This window comes from Dendroctonus ponderosae, unplaced genomic scaffold, assembly GCF_020466585.1.
Source record: "Dendroctonus ponderosae isolate FM_Combo_2020 unplaced genomic scaffold, Dpon_F_20191213v2 Dpon_F_20191213_1, whole genome shotgun sequence".
NCBI lineage: Eukaryota > Metazoa > Arthropoda > Insecta > Coleoptera > Curculionidae > Dendroctonus > Dendroctonus ponderosae.
In genome coordinates, this window is record NW_026017110.1 from 63,421,576 (window position 1) to 63,439,168 (window position 17,593).

At 32.4% G+C, this 17,593-nt stretch overlaps 1 protein-coding gene across 3 annotated transcripts in view; it reads right to left on the reverse strand.

Moving 5' to 3' along the window:
* The window catches only part of LOC109541167 (kin of IRRE-like protein 2), a 46,343-nt gene extending 30,169 nt beyond the window's left edge, over positions 1 to 16,174 (reverse strand). For all 3 annotated transcript variants that reach the window (XM_019909943.2, XM_019909942.2, XM_019909941.2), the window contains exon 1: positions 15,793 to 16,174. In XM_019909943.2, coding sequence (XP_019765502.2) covers positions 15,793 to 15,847 — 55 coding nt within the window. In that variant the 5' untranslated portion in view covers positions 15,848 to 16,174. The remainder of the gene's footprint in view (positions 1 to 15,792) is intronic.
* Positions 16,175 to 17,593: the final 1,419 nt, after the last annotated feature.

Consider the following 17,593-nt stretch of genomic DNA (forward strand, 5'->3'; position numbering starts at 1 on the left):
GGCTACATTCCTACCACGTTTGTACGATACACACAGCACAAGGAGATACAAATGGAGCACGAGTTAATTAACGATGAATACGAGAAGCTGCTTGATAAGAGTGGATAATAAGGAGATTACACAGGCACTAGCTTGATTGGAGTTAACCATTCAAATGTTTGGTGTTGTATGGATTATTTATGTAAACACCAAACTCCGCAGAATTCGAGGTTATGTGAACAGGTTGACATTTCGAAATAGGTTCCGTCATTCAACGATTCCTGTTGAATTTACCGTTTATCCTTGTCCATCTTATTGTCACTCTCTATTTATCCATGGGGTTACCGGAATTTGAAATAATTACGAAGCAACAGGTATTTGCGCAATGTTAATTAGGCAGATTACCTTGTAAAACGTTACTGCCGTATTTCTGATATAGTTTTTTGCAAATTTCTCAGTTTTTAATAACAATTAATTCCTTTTACTAGTTTTTCTGTACTCCTATAACACCGCCAGACAACACCCCCAGAGGAAAGACGCCAATTTTGAATCACCCTGTATACCTACAAGATGAGAATAACTAAATTAAAATCCATTCATTTGTTTATTCAAAAACAAAAAAAATCGCCGATTTTATCGTTTTTTTTTAATTTTCTATAATTAATTTAGTTTTGCTTCAAAAAAATCTCACTGTAAATTTTTTTGAAGCTTTTTGTATACTTTATAAGTCTTATAAATTTTAGCCCAAAAAAAACGGTTTTTTTTTCTGTTTTTTCAGCAAGCAAATTTTGGACGGATTTTAATTTAGTTAGTTATATTGTAGCGTATTTTCAATACTTGAAAAAAGTATTAAACTTTTTTCAATAGCATCAATGGTTCAAAAGTTATGCACAGAAAACGGTTTTTCGCAATTTTTTTAATTATTTAAACAATGTTCAACAGCCGGAAATCGCGTTCAAACTATTGTCCCAATATTCTGACATCGTTCCAAACAACTTCCAATAATCGTTTACCTTCATCTGTGTAGTGCCCGAAACAGGCCTTTTAAAGTCTAATCTGACTGGACTATAAATTTCAGCTGGCGGTTGGTGGAACTATTTCAAATAATTAACTTGAGAAATTGAGTAACTATTGCGCACATTGCAGGCGATTTTATTATTATCTACTGATTTTCCCAAAAAGTGTTATTTACTATCACATAAAATAATTAACCGTAAACCAAGTAAGTGTCATTATTAAAAATATTTGTATTGTAAGAATTCACTTTTATATAAGTATTCAACATTTTAAGTCGTTAAGTCCAGCGCTCATAACATTTATCACACGCAGGTATTTATGACAACTTCTCAATTTACATATGAATAAGCCAAGTAGGAACGACACAAAAGCTTATATAATAAGCTGGAACTCTCCGACCTGCAAGTTTCTAGTATCGACCCAACCCATGAAGGCATGGGTTGCATAATATGCTCAAATCAATTTACGCAAAACTTACTTATCCATTAGCTGTGACTGTATCTGAGTTTTCTAATTGTTGGTTCTCAGTTGGTACATCATCTTCGAAAATAACGAAAACTGCATATTTTCCCGCAGTTAGTCTCATTTGTGAAAAATACAAAATTCCGTTTGTGAAAAATATGACAAAAATATTATAATTTTAGTTTAATAATATGTTAAGTTTAATTGTTAAGGCGGAAATATAATATTATTGACCCGGAAACAGTATTATAACATCCCCACAACTACAACTTTTCCATACATGGCAGGTTTCCATAAAAAAAAAACGGCAGTCATATGAGACCGTTTACCATTTCCTTACATTTTATATTATACAGACGCACCTAGCACAATACATTTTGATTAAAGAAGTCCTTTATGCAAATGCTTCTCGCTCTTAATGACCAATTACCAGGGAGCGTCTTGCATAGATCTCTGATAGTTAAAAATTAACGTCAACAATTTTATTTAAAATTAGCTAGTTTTCCGAGAAAATGTATTAAAATTTAGATACTAAGATTAGTTGCTTGGAGTATAAATCGCGATTCGTGATCGATCGTCAAAAATTGTCTTCACGCAAGAACACAGAACGTCAAAATAACATATTCGTAACAATTATTTTCACACCCTAATATTTGATTCTGATTGCTGTTGAAAGGATTGAATGCGAAACACCGAAACATATATGCGGATATAGTTTTATATACCTAACAGGAGGACTAATAAATGTTTTCCGTCAGTAAAAGTATACTTCAGGGTGATGTTTTTACAATAAGAATCACGTATAATCCTGTGATATAATCACACATCTCTCTATTATAACATGTGTCTGACAAAGTGAATGGAATGCTAATGTAGGATCACCAATTTTATATTTTTCTAACAAACCACGAAGCGAAATGGCTAAATTAAATTGCACTGTACATATCAAATAAATAGTTAATTTATATTCATTTTTTATTCAAATTTCTAAGTAACAATTTAATAAATTTCTTCAATCCACTGGATTATACAGATAAGTGTAATTAGTGCACTCTACAAGGTATTACAGGCTTTATTGGTAATTAGCCCAGTAAGCAAGCCGAAAATAGATCGCTAACATTTGACGAGGTGAATAATTAATAATTTCGGGGAACCTAGCGATATAATATGGGGTGGGATCTATCTTGTAGGCTTCTATTGCAAATGCTGCTTGTCTGTCTTCTGGTCCTGTTAATCCATGTAATAGTGTTTATCCAATTTCGTTTTTTTTAATTCTTAGTTTATGTCAATATAATCCACCTTGTATATATGGGATGAAATGGTAATAAACAATATATTCACATAAGGGTAGTGATAAGGAGTTTTCGAATATTCATTGTTATTATAACGTATAAGGTACGTCAAAGCCAATCAATGAGATATTTGAAGATTCTCAATGGTAATTACTTTCCACTAATTATTTAGGGCATCTTAAGTAACTGGGCGGGCAGATTTCTAGTTACTTTGCTAGTTCATTACTTGAATTGTAAGCCACCGAATGGCTCTTGTCTTATTTGCCGCCATTTCGTTGTTTATTTAAATGCAATACTTAAATAAAATATCTAATTTTATTCCCGAAATTTAATCAAATTTTGAAAAACTTATTTTTAACGAAATGCCCGTAATTACAGAATTAAAGCAACTAGTTAGAGGACATTCAAGTTTCTAGCAGGTTTTCCCATTTTAAAGGCTTACAAACAAATTTAACTTAATAGATTTGAAACTCTCCTTAAAAGAAATATTTTTGAACATCCTAAGTTTAACCTAGTTTAAGTTAATAATGACCTTATGAAAGGAAGTGAAAATGTTCATTGTGCATAATATAAATGTTAATGATCTAGATTAAATTGTTTTCATACGACTAAAGTAAGATATTTAAAAGTTAAACTATCTTTATTAGTACAGTTGATAGGTTCCGACCTATATTTATCTGAATAAACTTTTAGCCGTTGACTGAGGAGTAACTTCTACTACTTTAAGGGAGGGCCCCCCCCTTGAAGTAGTAGAAATTCAGCCTTTTGTTGTCTATGAAATTAGAAAAATGATCGTTAGTCGTTATAAACCCAGCACAAGGGGTATGGGCGTGCAGTCGATCAAAAACTTTGTTGACGATCTTTGTTAATTTCTGAAAATCTACAATACCCTTGGGACAAATTATTCAGACTTTGCACTAGCAATATTACAAAAGTTGCGAAATAATAAATCTGAATCTACTTAAGTCTGAAAAGCGTGGCTGATTTTGTGCATGCAATTTTGGATACATGAGTTATCTGACTACTCTATTTTTAATGTAATCAGCTATTTTGAAATCTAAAAAATAAATTGTTTTTAGAAAGGGCTCTCGTCGGTGTCATTAGTTAATTCATGCTTAAAGCTCGACTTGGACGAATTGAAATTGCATGTGACTGGAAACCTGAATCAGTAGTTTGTGAAATCAGCTAAATTAATGCGCGCTCAATATACATAACTGTCAAGCTGTGGAAAATTTTGTTGTCGACTAAGCCATGAGTGTTTAAATTAATGTTGTGTGTGTACGAAAATAAAGCATATAGAATAGAAGTATATAGACATTCTTCGGAGGAGGGTTATTTTGCTTCCTGTCGATCCCTAGCAATAACAATAAAGAATCAGTCGAATATGCGGAAGAATTTAAACAATTAGATATGCAGCAAAACAGCGCTGTTAGATTAAACTTGAATTACTTCTTCGTTCTACTTCTTCTAATAGGACCTTTTTTCATGTTCCGAAACATGCAATATTTTAGGCAAAGACGTGTCACTGATGCAAAGTTACGGAACAAAATAGAAATTGTGTCTGGAACATTATTCATTGTTATTGCATTAATTCGATGATTAAACAGAGGTTACATTTTCCAACATTTGTAGCTGCTGATCCTAAATGGACAAGTTCATTTATCCGAATAGAATATCTGGAACGTGCTATTCCTGACCGCAGTTTTGGTAATTAGCCAAGTTCATTTGTTTGAAACACTCATCTGTGAGTTGGAGAGTTATTAAATTAATTAATTAAGTTATTAAGTGAGTTAAACTCATCGGGCCTCATTGCGCCACACCTCGAATTGCGCTTGTGGCGGAATAATTCTTGAAATCAGAACTTTCAAAGGACATTTTTAATTTGAAATTTCGTTGGTTTCTATCATCGCTCGGACATTGAGCAACACTTTGATTTTTAATTAATTTCTTGTTAAGTAATATTTTTGGAAAAACAAAATGAATTCGGTTGTTAATTTTAGTTTTGGCGTTGTGCATTAATCACTGCAGCTAAGTGAAATTCAGACAAACATAAATGGCTCTAAATGTAAAATTAAATTTGTGAATGATCCACAATTGGAAAGTTTTTTCTTTAGTTCTTCTTGACTTTCGTTAAGTTGGATGGTGAAATTTTCTTTTCGAAAATGTCGACAACACACAAACTGAAATCGAACTGCCAATGACAAGAATAACTTAAAATGGATCAGCCATTGTGCAATGTTGTTACATTGATATAATTTTTAACATTACAATAGTATTTTATTGGATTAATATTTTTTTTAAAGAACAAACAGCAAAGGCATCACCCATTTATAAGGGGCTGCAACCTGTATTTAAACAATTAAATTTAAGAAAATAGTGTTTTAACAGGATTTGAACGTACCAGCTTATCTTTTACCTGACATGTTCCCTCCAAGTTCCAGAAAATTTATTGGAAAAGTTAAGCCATATTTTATGCAGAAAAATGTTTACCGAGTTCATATACTTAGTAAGTTTCGTACAGTAAATCTAAGTGATATAAAATCTTTCAGGTTTTAGCTTTGGAAATACTTGACCCAGTTACTTAACTTAATAGCACGATGAATTTTTTTGGTGAATTTTTCTTCAGAAATGTATAATTATTAATTTAAAATTTTAGTACGGGAGCTCAGCGATGACTAAGGAATACAGTCCATTCTAAATTCTCCATTTATAAACAGGACATCAATTTGACTAATTTGGAAACTTTGGTTATATTAATGACTTGAGTTGAGTACACATCTCTTCAGCCTTTTTTAACTATAGGAACTGTTTTCTGAATCTGAATTAATCTTGGCCTTGTTTTATTTATTATCTATAGATTTGTCCCAGCTGAACAACATTCAAGCTTAATAACTTATTAACTTACTGAAACTCGGACAATTACTTCCTCATTCAAAATGTTAAATTGTTAGTAATAACTTCGATTTCATTAATTAATACCGTGTTTCAAAATTTAAGACCATACTGAAAATGAAATCTATTTTCCAGTCTCGTTTAACCAATTCTCTTGAATTAATTTCGATGCGCTTATAAAAGGAAATGATCAATTCATTTTGAACCGGCTAAGTTTAATCCAAAAGCTCAGTTGTCTCAAAAATAAATGATTGAAATTAATTTCTTGAATTGGTGGATAGTCATTTTCAAGTCAGTAGAACAAATCTCACTTGGTTTGCTAGTTAAAAAATATTTCTAACAGCCTTTCTGGGCATCGTGCATACTTAATACCAAGATGAGCCATAACTTAACAAGCGAACTCGATCAAAATATATCATCACCACGAAAGCTCATACTATATGAAAAAACTGGCACGTGCTTTAGATTCGAAAGACATTTTTCCTGTATTTACTCTGATAATAATATAATATACGGAATTGTCGCACGCGTATTTGTCACACGTTCCAGCAGCTATACGAAAACAGAATTTTTACGAAATAATCTGCATTTCCTAAGAAAATTAATTTATGTCAATTTTAATTATTCATTTTACGGAAAGAACTTTAATCAACTCCTACAATTAACTGTGTTTTGCATATTAAACAGCTGAGTGAGTGAGAAACAGTTTCTTTTTTGCCGATACTTCAACAGAAATTACAGAATTAGAAGGCGTAGCGACAATAACACAATTTCTCCTTAAATCAATTATTTAAGAACGAGAGGGAAAGGCTTTGATCTCCTTCGAATTATTTATTATTCGGTGCTGATTCGTCGGAGATTAAACTAGGACGAGACACTTAGGTTTCATAATTTTGAGTGACAAAGTTTTGTTGCGAATATGGAAACTAACCCTTGAATTAAAAAGCAAGTCCTGGTAGATTTTTCACAAAAGTCAAACAAAATTTGAATATCAGACATTTAGGTGAAAGTTTACGCCAACATTTCATTTAAAAAGGTATTTTCGTTTATGAGAAATTTATTTTCTAAAAATACGATGCAAAATTTTCTTGACGATGAGTAGTTCAAAATTTTGGCGACATTTAGAGCACACTCTTCTTGCTAAACTCACTACAATAAGTTCCTCTCATTTTTACGGAATACGCAGTATCTACATTGTAATATTTTATTGAAAGAGCAAAAAACACCGAACTACATACCATAATTGATAGACAATCAGGGCATTGAAGAATATGTTTCAAGTCTAAAGCAAGGAAACTTTAGCGTGCTGATAGTAATCTGCGTTATCCCAAAGTCTTAATGACGTAGTGTGTAAGAACGAATCAATGCGCTCTGAAAAGGATACCAAATGAAATACGGAGAATATTTTGATGAGAAATCGATTTCCCTTTGTACCAAACGTGTCTTTATACATTATATCATTTATGTGATACTCAAAAATGGAACGAGAAATATAATTGAGTCAAGAGCCTAAGCTCTGCAGAATTACAATTCAAAAGTTTGTATTTCAATCGAATAATATTTATGAAGAGAGAAGAGAGAAAGAGGAAATTTTCCCACCAAGTTTAAAATTCAAGTAGCATTTAAAAGTGTAAGTGAGAATATCGACTTCGCATTTATTTCAAACGCACAATCCATTGCACGCAACTTTTTGGATTTTTGTGATTAGTGTGCCGGTCTCTTATGTAAAATTTCTAATGCAGCATAAAAATAATTTGATTTCAATTGTGAAAATATTTGTCGGGTATTTTTGCTGACCCCAAAATTTCAGAGAAGGCGGCTTCGAATTTCTAGGAATATTTTAGAGAAAAAATAGCTGGAAAAAAGTAAATTTGCCGAACATTGTTCATGAAATTGAGATGGAAACCAATCTCGACCCCTTTGACAAAGTGTTTTGTAATATTAGCATTATTTATTTCCAGCATGTCAACATCAAGCACATATTTAACCGTATCCGATGTAACCTACTTCTTTCTTTTCCATCCTTCGGTTACCTACAACATATTTTCTCTAACTGTTTAAGACAAGTGCGTGACGCATTTCTATAAATCGTTTCTTATCAAACTTACTATTTTGCAATATAATTTTCAATGCAGCAGATTTGGACTACTAACGTATAATACTAGGTTATTTATATTAATACAAACGTAAGATAATATGGGCTAGATTTTATTAAATTAATAAGCCTAATAACTATTAAGTACTGTTCTAAGCAACCCCTGTAACTATATTATAAGATGATCTCAATAATGAGTAAAAGCTAGAGAGCAGGTAGCAAGGGAGCAACTTAAAGCTGATGGTTTGCTTAGGCACCTTATTATGATAAAGTCCTTACAATATCCTATAAATATCAAAGTTGCAACATAAACAACGAATTCTAGTGGCAGGACCTTTATCCCCTATATCATTATTTTAGGAATAGTTTGTGTTTTTTATGTCCTGGTTCTTGTCGATATATCGTATATAATTAATGTCAGTATATTATATAACATTAGTAACTAACTAACTACACATAGGCAAATAATGATATTTGTTCAGTGGATTGTTTACATATAAAGCTTCGTTTTTTAATTCATATTAATTTAATGATTGTGAGTCCATTTATTTCTGATTTACGTTATATCATAGGCTGCATGAAATGACCACTATGTGTACACGGTGTGTACTTATTCCTGTGCAAACTAGTTTGCAACCTTCAATTTACGCTCTTTCGCAAATGTATTCCTCGTCACGTTCTGGGCAACCATTCAGTGCACTGTAAATTACGTTTTTTTATATAAAAAAGTATTGTTTCACATCAAACAATACATCTGGTGTTGGTGAAAAATCGATGATTCCATGAGATGCAGTAAAACTACCAGTTAGGTAATTGATTACTTCGAGTTTGATGCTCACATATAACACAACTGTTGTGGGCGAAATATTATTATTATTAACAAATTGAAATTTATGCCATGCTGATTAATATGCTTAGAATGAAAATCTGTATAACATTATCTTAATTAACAACAGGAAATTAAGGTATCAGAAATTAACATGTATACTTAGCCAATGTTTTCGAAGACAAACAAACTGACGCATGAACTGTTCCATTTCTAAGCAAACAATGATTCCGCTTTAGAATTATAACGTTTACAAAATGGGTGCGAAAGAGAGTTTATCGGATTGAAATAAATGTTATGAGATGCGGCGCCGAGTCATTATAGATGATGCCATAGATGTATATTGAAAAATATTCGGACAAAACTTTGTAAAAAGTGAATGTACAAAAAGTTATAGTAAAAGTTCTAATGTGGTCCATTATTTTAACCGAATATTCAGAAAATAATTTAAGCGATCGAGAAAGGGTTGAAATGGAAGAAAGCGTCTTATTTTAAGGCGGAAAATTTCCAGATAATTATCTCTGTACGGTTATGTTATCCTGTTACCAATAACGTCAGGGTATTTCAAATAATTTTATTTGAACTTTTCATGTCTCTGCTGGCAGAGATTTGTTTTTCAACGTTTGTAGATATATTTAATAAAATCGATTCATTTTGATTACTTAGACACTTTAATCCAGTCAATAACGCAGATTTATGTAACCCGTAGTCCACATTTATTATTACATTATTAAGCTCAATTAAACGCGAATAGATTAATTTTAAAGTGTTGTACAATGTAGATGACTAAGTTTGAATATATATTTGGTATTACTTGTTTATATTCTAATTGTAACTCCACACACACACACACACACAAATTGACCCACATAAAATATGCGTCTATTGATTATCTTCTTGTGTTTTATGTAAACAAAGCTTTTTGTGAACGCCGCTCTATTTTAAAATATAGGACATCGTAAAGCGACTTTATTTAATGGTTTTCAGTACCAGGCCCTTGAGATTTATAAGTATTAAATATAGACTTTTCATATATTGTTAATTTGAAATTTTCGAAATTCGCTCTTTATTCCTGTAGCTGAGCTACAAAAACAACGACACCTTCAAATGCCTCAATTTTCAAATCAAACAATATACTTATCCGGAAGAATAATATTGTTCGCAGCCATAAAACACGTAAAAGAGACATTGAACAGATCCTCTCGTATATTCCTCTTTTCATTTATTTAAATTTTAAATTTACCATGGCCTACACCCGAGTGTTAAGCGGCAATCAATATAAAAAAAATATATTTTTTTCTGTGAGAAAATATGGTAGAGCAGATTATATTTCATACATTTTTGTAAAAGTGGTGGTGGTGGTTATATATGTATAAGCTCATATTTCCGTATGTTTACGACGTGTAATTTTCCACGTCTTTACATGTAAATTGAACATCAGGATATCATCAGTTCTTTGCGGAAAAATGTCCAGGCGTAGCAAGTGCACTTATGTAATTTTTATTCCTTTAATATTGACCTCTTTTTAAACTTTTGACTTATTTACCAGGAAACGGAAAACGCGAAACACCAAACACCTCTGCTTTTCTGCTTTCTTTTCCTTTGCTAAACTGTGGAGGTACGGCTGGAAAATAGTCGTTTTAACATAGACTTACCCGGTTGTACTGAATTGATATGTTTAATTAGTTGTGTGAAAAAAAGTTTTAATTAAAATTGGAAGCAAGTAACCTTCAGCCAGACAGTTATTACAGAAAACCAACCTAGTTTTCAGAATTTTATAGTGCGGCCAAATCCATCCTACTCTATACATCAGGTATACATGTATATGTATTTGAATAAATAAATGAAACTTATTGAAATTATATAAAATTAATCCCTCTGAAAAGAGCGCACGTCCCTACATTCGTTCTGTCCCTATTAAAATGTTGCTTGTCACTGAATAGGGACTGCTTTCGCAATTATTTATCTTGAGTTGAGATTTTTCGCCCGCCAATCTCGTATATTCGTTGACGAATTAAGAGGCAAGTCCAGTAAAATCATCAGCAACATTGGTCTGAAATGGCAAATGTTTTTTAAATAATTTCAACCACTGTCTTTTGCTTCCTGGACTTTTCCTATTAATATCATATAAATTTATTTTTTAGATGTAAAAATGGTAATCACTCGCAAAATTAATTTGTATTACTTATAAGTAAAGAATAGGTTTTCTTATAGATTCGGTTGCCCATTCTGGTCGCGCTTGCTTTGAAAAATTGAGTCAACTGAGTTCTCAAAGCCCGTAAAAGTTGTCGATTTGCCATTCCGCTTGATATACTTAGTATACTTTTTAGAAGGGATAGATTTGAACTTGACTAAACGGCTTTTCAAGAATGCATCTAATTGAAAATGCAATCTGCTCTCTGTCTGCTGTCTGCCTTCTTGTAACTTCAAATATAATGTTAGTACACATAGCACTCATTTCAATCATCGCTCTCAGTATTTCCCGAATGTAAATGGTATGGTATTAAACTCGTTCACTGGCCGGCGGAGATCACACGTTTAGGCTCTGGAAAAATAATCTCTCTTCTGATTAGGGAGGACTCTCGTATAGCTAAATGGTATAAAAGAGGTAAGTAGAAAAGACCCTCAAGAGTCCACGTGTTGTTCGCTAGAGTTCTTCCAAAAAAAGTACGCTAAAATATGGTTCAACATTTACTTAGACTCGTGCAAATCTACAAAAAAACTAGCAACGTACAATTATTTGAATTAAGAAAAAAGCGATTATTTAAAATAGATTAAAGTGTTTTATGTAAACATTGTTTTTTTGTCAATTTAAAAAATGTATAACATCTACAGCTTCTTCACAAATAAACACTTCAATTGCTGAGTGGTTTCTCATGTGTAGTGAATCATCCAATGTATACATTATTAAGGTTGAACCCATCAACAATCTTATCCGAACCGAAAATATATATATTTCAGTCATCCCGTCATCCGTCATATTTACAGAGAAATATATCTTATGATGTGACCAGTAGCAAGCTGCGATCTATTATTAGGTAATATTTGAAAATTCCTTTGGATAGGTACTTAAATTTAGTTTCACATCGTTGAAGCATGTAAGTTAGAGTATTTGAACATTCGAACTTCAATAATGTCTGCAGACGGCCAGTGAAATTGTGAAGTAGCAAAATGCAATTTGGAGGGGTCGCCATTCGGTAGGATAAAACTGAAGTTATGATGAGTTGAATGTCGGAATAAATTGTTATATTGCGTGAGCGTGTCTATCAAACTAATTGGGAAAACACCTTATCTGCGGAAGCACGAAATGTCTGATGCTGACAGATATTCTTATTCCATTTCCACAAATTACTGTTTTACTTTTCTCTTTTGCTACTTAAATATACTTCGTTTTACCCATTTTTTTATTTATCCATAGATAAGCTAGATTCTGTTTACGAGCATCTTTAGTGAGACAAACAATTTGCAACACATTTACTACCGCATCGGCTATTTATCCCGAGCTCCTGGTAAAGCCATATCCAATATACTCTGAAATATATAAAAAGTTCGATAAACTTCCGTGAAAAATGATGATTTGCAGCGATATTTTAGGCTAATACCTGCTCTTACACGAGCTTAATCCATTAATATGGATAATATAAAATATCAGGTTCAAAAGTTAGTTGGGGAAGTTTTATTACTTTTATTCCCTAGGGCGCTATGATCAATACCGTGCTAATCAGCCAAAACGTGTGCGCCAAAAGCCAAAGTGTCATAATATTGATATCTCTGTATAACACGGATAAAGAAAAAGTTTCTATACTTACCTGTCCATTAGTTACTTATTATCTTATACTTATTCTTATAACCAAACCCCTCTGAGTGTTTAAATAATATCAAAAGATTAACGTCGGCGTAAGAAGAATAATCAACGTAGAACGTAGAATAATCAACGTAGAATAAGAAGCGCATTTGGCCTATGCAACGAACACAGTCCTTAAAAAAACCTTATAAAACTGTATTTTATGTAGGTAATTATTCCAATTGAGTCGAGAATTTTATGTTTAAAAATTATTTCCAATCATTCAGGTTAATGAAACATTTTCGTGAATGCGTATTGTTTCTATTAACAATAGGGATTAAAATTATATGGCCGTTTTACAGCTTTTTGTGAGAAGATTTATTTTGAATAAATCTTCGAATTAAACAAAAAGTACTGTAAATCACAAACAATAACAGACAAACCCCCATCGAATTTCACCTGGTGTGAAGAATGTTTTCAATTGGAATTTATGGTGAATAAAACGCAAATAAAATGTTTCTACTCTGCTCTAGTTGAGATGGTTTCGTTTATGGTGTTCCATTATTATTAAGTGTATGTCTAAATGTATGAGTGTGACGAATTTAAAATGAAAAGCTATTTTTCAGGCGTTGCCCTAAACAAGAAAAGTTTCGTTTCAAATTATAATCCCTCGAATTTACGCATAGTCGGAACCCTTTCTTGCCTTTGGCAATTAAGTATTTTACTATCCAAGACCTGAACCGAATATAAAATAATCTTCTTTGCAACATTTAAGCCTTGCTTCATTTGTATCAAATTTGATTTTGTGATGAAAAGAAATATCAAAGATTTGTAAGCTAATATTATATACTTATCGTCATTGATAAATTGCAAATTTGACAAGATAAGATATACAGTAAGCACAACCCATTTCTGTTTTTTTTTTTCATATTTTCTAACTATTTTTACCTCTCTAACCACCAACTACTTATGACAACGCAAGATGAAAGCAATTTCTTTCTGCATATGGGCATGTTCAATTAAATGCAATTAATAGAGACAATGTGCAAGTTATGCTTTGAAAAAGAAAGAAAGGAGAAAAACAGACTACTAGGTACTAACTTCTCTTTGAACTTTCCCTGACACCTAATATTTCATTGCAATTGTAGAGTGCGGTCTTTAAACTAAGGTTTGTAATACTTATAAATATACTCAATGTTAATACGTTATATGCATGCAATGCAAACATAGTGACCTAATCAATTAAAAAGAGAATTATTACTCCTATAGGGTGTTCAAACACATTTCACTAACGACTCAGATTCTTAAAATATTTTAGACGCAATTCGTAACTAGAAACTGCCAATTAATATGATACAATATTATCTGTCAAACTGCTTTATTTTAATCAAGATGACAAAAAAGATATCGGGTCGCGAGTAACTTCTGTTCGACCTTTTAAATATCAATTTTTTAACACACCAGAAATGCTAAATCTGAATATAACTTGTATTTTTACTAAAAAGGTCATCATCATCGCAGTTATATTTGAAATACTTGAAAGAAGACCTACATAATCTACAGCACCCTATTTGTTACTTTCTTATGAACTACCAATTCCATTAGCTTACCAATTACTATTAGCCAGAAGAATTATTTCAATTCTACTGTCAATTTATCATTTTCCAATTGCATTTTGAAAATGTGCGAAGGAAACATCACTTTTAAAACATTGTGCTCAATCAATCATTCTGTTATTAATGTCAGTCATTAAAGCCTCATTAAAACCAGAAGACTTAATGTCATTCTGTGTTTTAACACAAAAATCTTTGTTGGCAGATATATAATATTTACCTTATATTCTATGCATCTGATAGGGTTTAAATAGTACCTACCGAAAATATTCCAGGTTTTCTTATAAAAACGATGTATCTTATTACGTACAGAATGAGATTCCTGCTGAAACGTGATCTGAAAGATTGACTTAGTGAAGACATGAAAAGTGTGATAATGAAATAGAAGTAGTTATTGGACTGAAACGTGAAAACATTTTTAGTGTTTAAAGGATAGCCATCATGCTATTTACTAACTTACTATTAAACGAACATTTCGTAGTGGAGCGTGAGGAAGTCGACTGGGCAAAATTCGAATAGTCTCTTTGTGAAGAACTTTTTCGAAACAGACCATTTGATAGTTACCTTAACAAGATTGAACTTTCCTTGTGAATCGTGCATTTGATTTCTGTGTGTCCTGCGGATTTTAGGCAGAAAGGTGAGTTTTTGTCAATTTGTGTCCCTTGAAAAATGTTAGTCGAACATGCGCTTGAAAAGCACATAATGGATAGGAAAGTTATTTTATTTCTTATTATGCGCCTTCAAATCAGAGACAATCTATGGATTAGAGAAGCAAAACAGAAATTTGCTCAAACTTAACTTGTTATCATCTCAGGTCGTTGAAATGCTTGGCATTGTCCATTTTTCGTACCGCTAATACTAAAACGGCTCGATTTACAAACGAAGAGGTCTACATTATGAAGTGTGGCCTATGAAATGTCACAATGAAACGAAAAACACGTTCTATTACGCTCTTGCTGAAAATCGACATAGACTTAAAGAAGCAATATAATAAACAAATTTTTTACAATACACCAATAAACGGTTCACATCAAAGAAGACAACAGGGTGTTCGTATTTACTCTTTCTACATGAAGATGGATGCACCTGTGTCTGCTATCATCACATGTAATCAGAAACGAGTTAACAAAAGCAAACCGCAGACTAAATATTACAAGATTTTCTGTTCAGAACGTTCACACTGTCCAAGTGATCCTATATTTTGGCGCCATCTCCATATGCATGGACCTTAGTCGTTACATCGTTATACGATGACAAAATCTTCACAAATTTTGCAATCGCATAAAAATAGGCACAAAAGAAATTCCTTTAAATCCTTACTAACTTGATCTCAATATGAAAAAAGTTTTGAAGTGTGTCTAAAATAGTCCTCAATTATAATTTGAGTACATATCTCTTCAACCGAGTATTCTGAGAGTGCGAATTTTTAATTTGCTAGAATCCCCATGAAAATAATATCAAACTATGGCAAATAAACGTCATTATTCCGGGTTCTTCAAAAATTTACGCTGATTTGTTGCAACCTTAAACATAGGATAATGCTAATAGGCACTACTTAATCTGAGGTACCTACCTACATATTCCATGTCAGGTCTAGTCTCAAAATCTAGTCTATGCCGACTGGTGACCAGCTTATCTCTTTATTATTAGCGACATTATAATTCATTATTGTTAAGAGCGTTCGATGACTAAAATCGTTTTTAAAAAATGCACCTTTTCTGTTTGGAATATATGCCAGAAATTGGATTTGGACAAAACATTCCATGCATCAACACTTTCTATCTACGGAACTTTTGTCGTTTTAACAATTGCAAGATCAAACTTATAATTACCTGGGATGATTAAGAGAAAAAAAATTAGATTCACTAGAAATGGTCCGCTCAACATGGTCTAAGTATTGTCCCAAAATTCTAAAATGCACCAAGGCGATCACAATAATATTCACCCAATCACAAGCAGCTTTATCGGTATAGCTCCAATTTGAAAACACACACTGCGAATTCAAAACTGTAAGATATTTATCAACAAAAACAAATTAATAATAATGTCATTTTTCTTTAACAATATTGAACAGTCTTATTTTTTACAACGGTTATTTTAGGCTACTTCGTAACAGGTCGCGAATTTCGTGGTTCGAGACCGAAAGCTTTCAGATACTGGCTAACTGTTACGTCTTCTAAATACTTCGTATAACTGAGGCGTCGGCACCGTCGTCAGTACTATACAGCGAAAAGCTGGAAATGGGCTGTTTGTCGTATCCAGAAATAGGGTTGCTCCCTCTAACGTCGAAATTTCATGGAGCATTTTATTATTGATCTGGGTTTCTAATCAAAGTCGATGTGACTAAAAGTCAATATAAAAGCGACGGATTGTACTTAACGTATTTCAGTTTTCTCCATCCCTGTAATTACGCGCATCTGCCTTTTAAGAATGTGAAAAAACCTTAAAGCAGAAAAACGATTACTATGTGTAATCGCTTCAGCCAAATGCTTTCATTTATTTCTGGCAATGGGCATTGAACTATAAATCAAGTCCTAAGAGAAATACATTCAATTACTTCAAGCATATTTAAACGGCAGAAAAGTGTGCCCGTATTCACTAGACAATCAACGTAAAATTAGACTGAGCTTTGTATATTAAAATGGAAAATGAAACAAAATAAACGCAAGCGGGTTCGCATAAAATCCGTCTATGTTTGGGGTATTTGAATGACTGCTCAGCTAATTATAGGCTCAGGGATTAGCAAATTATTAATTAAAATTTCATTATCTAAATAACTGAAACACATTTGGTTTACTAATTAATTTATTAATTGGGAATTTAAGCGAGGGCTGATTCGAAGTGCGTGCACACAAGTGAACTTGAACTGTGATTTTTCGCCTATTTTTAAGGGATTGCACGGTTTTCACTCGGTATCTATCCAAGAGTCATCACTTAAAAATATTATAATCATATTATTGTCCCTTTGTCTTTACAATACCTCATTTGTTCTGATCTCACGTCTTTAATTTTAATTTAATTTAATTGGATAATTTTTTGAATTGCTTGTAACTACCCAAGCCATCGACTCACCGAGTCACCTAACCCTCTCATTGAGCTTGAATTGAATTTAATTGAAAAATATTGTCAGTAAAAATTTCAACAACGATATGTGTACGGTACGATATTCGTACGAACGAAAAATGATGATGGCTTAAGACCATTAATTATACATTGTATCTTAAATTAACAGTCCTTATGCGCAAAATACTTACTATGTCAGTTTCATCGGATCACATGCGCTTAAACATGGTCAATTCCGGGAGCTTATTGTCGAGAATGGAGAAAATTACTTACTTTACTTATATTTATTACACTGCAGTTCGTTGGCTCAGTTGCAGAAAAGTATAGGTATACAGTTATTTTTTGAGCGTTTCAATATAAAAATTCGTCCTATGGGTGAGTTTCTGCTGAGAGAGCTGAATAATGAATTACCCTTTCGTTATGAAAGTTGTCCTTTTATTCGGAGTTAACTAAACATTTTCCGTTGAATTCGCACTTAAGCGTTTTAGAAATAAATGTTGAGCTTCATTTTTCTGCTATTGAGGCAATTATAAATGACAACAAGGTCTGCCAAAATCGATTCATGGTCGA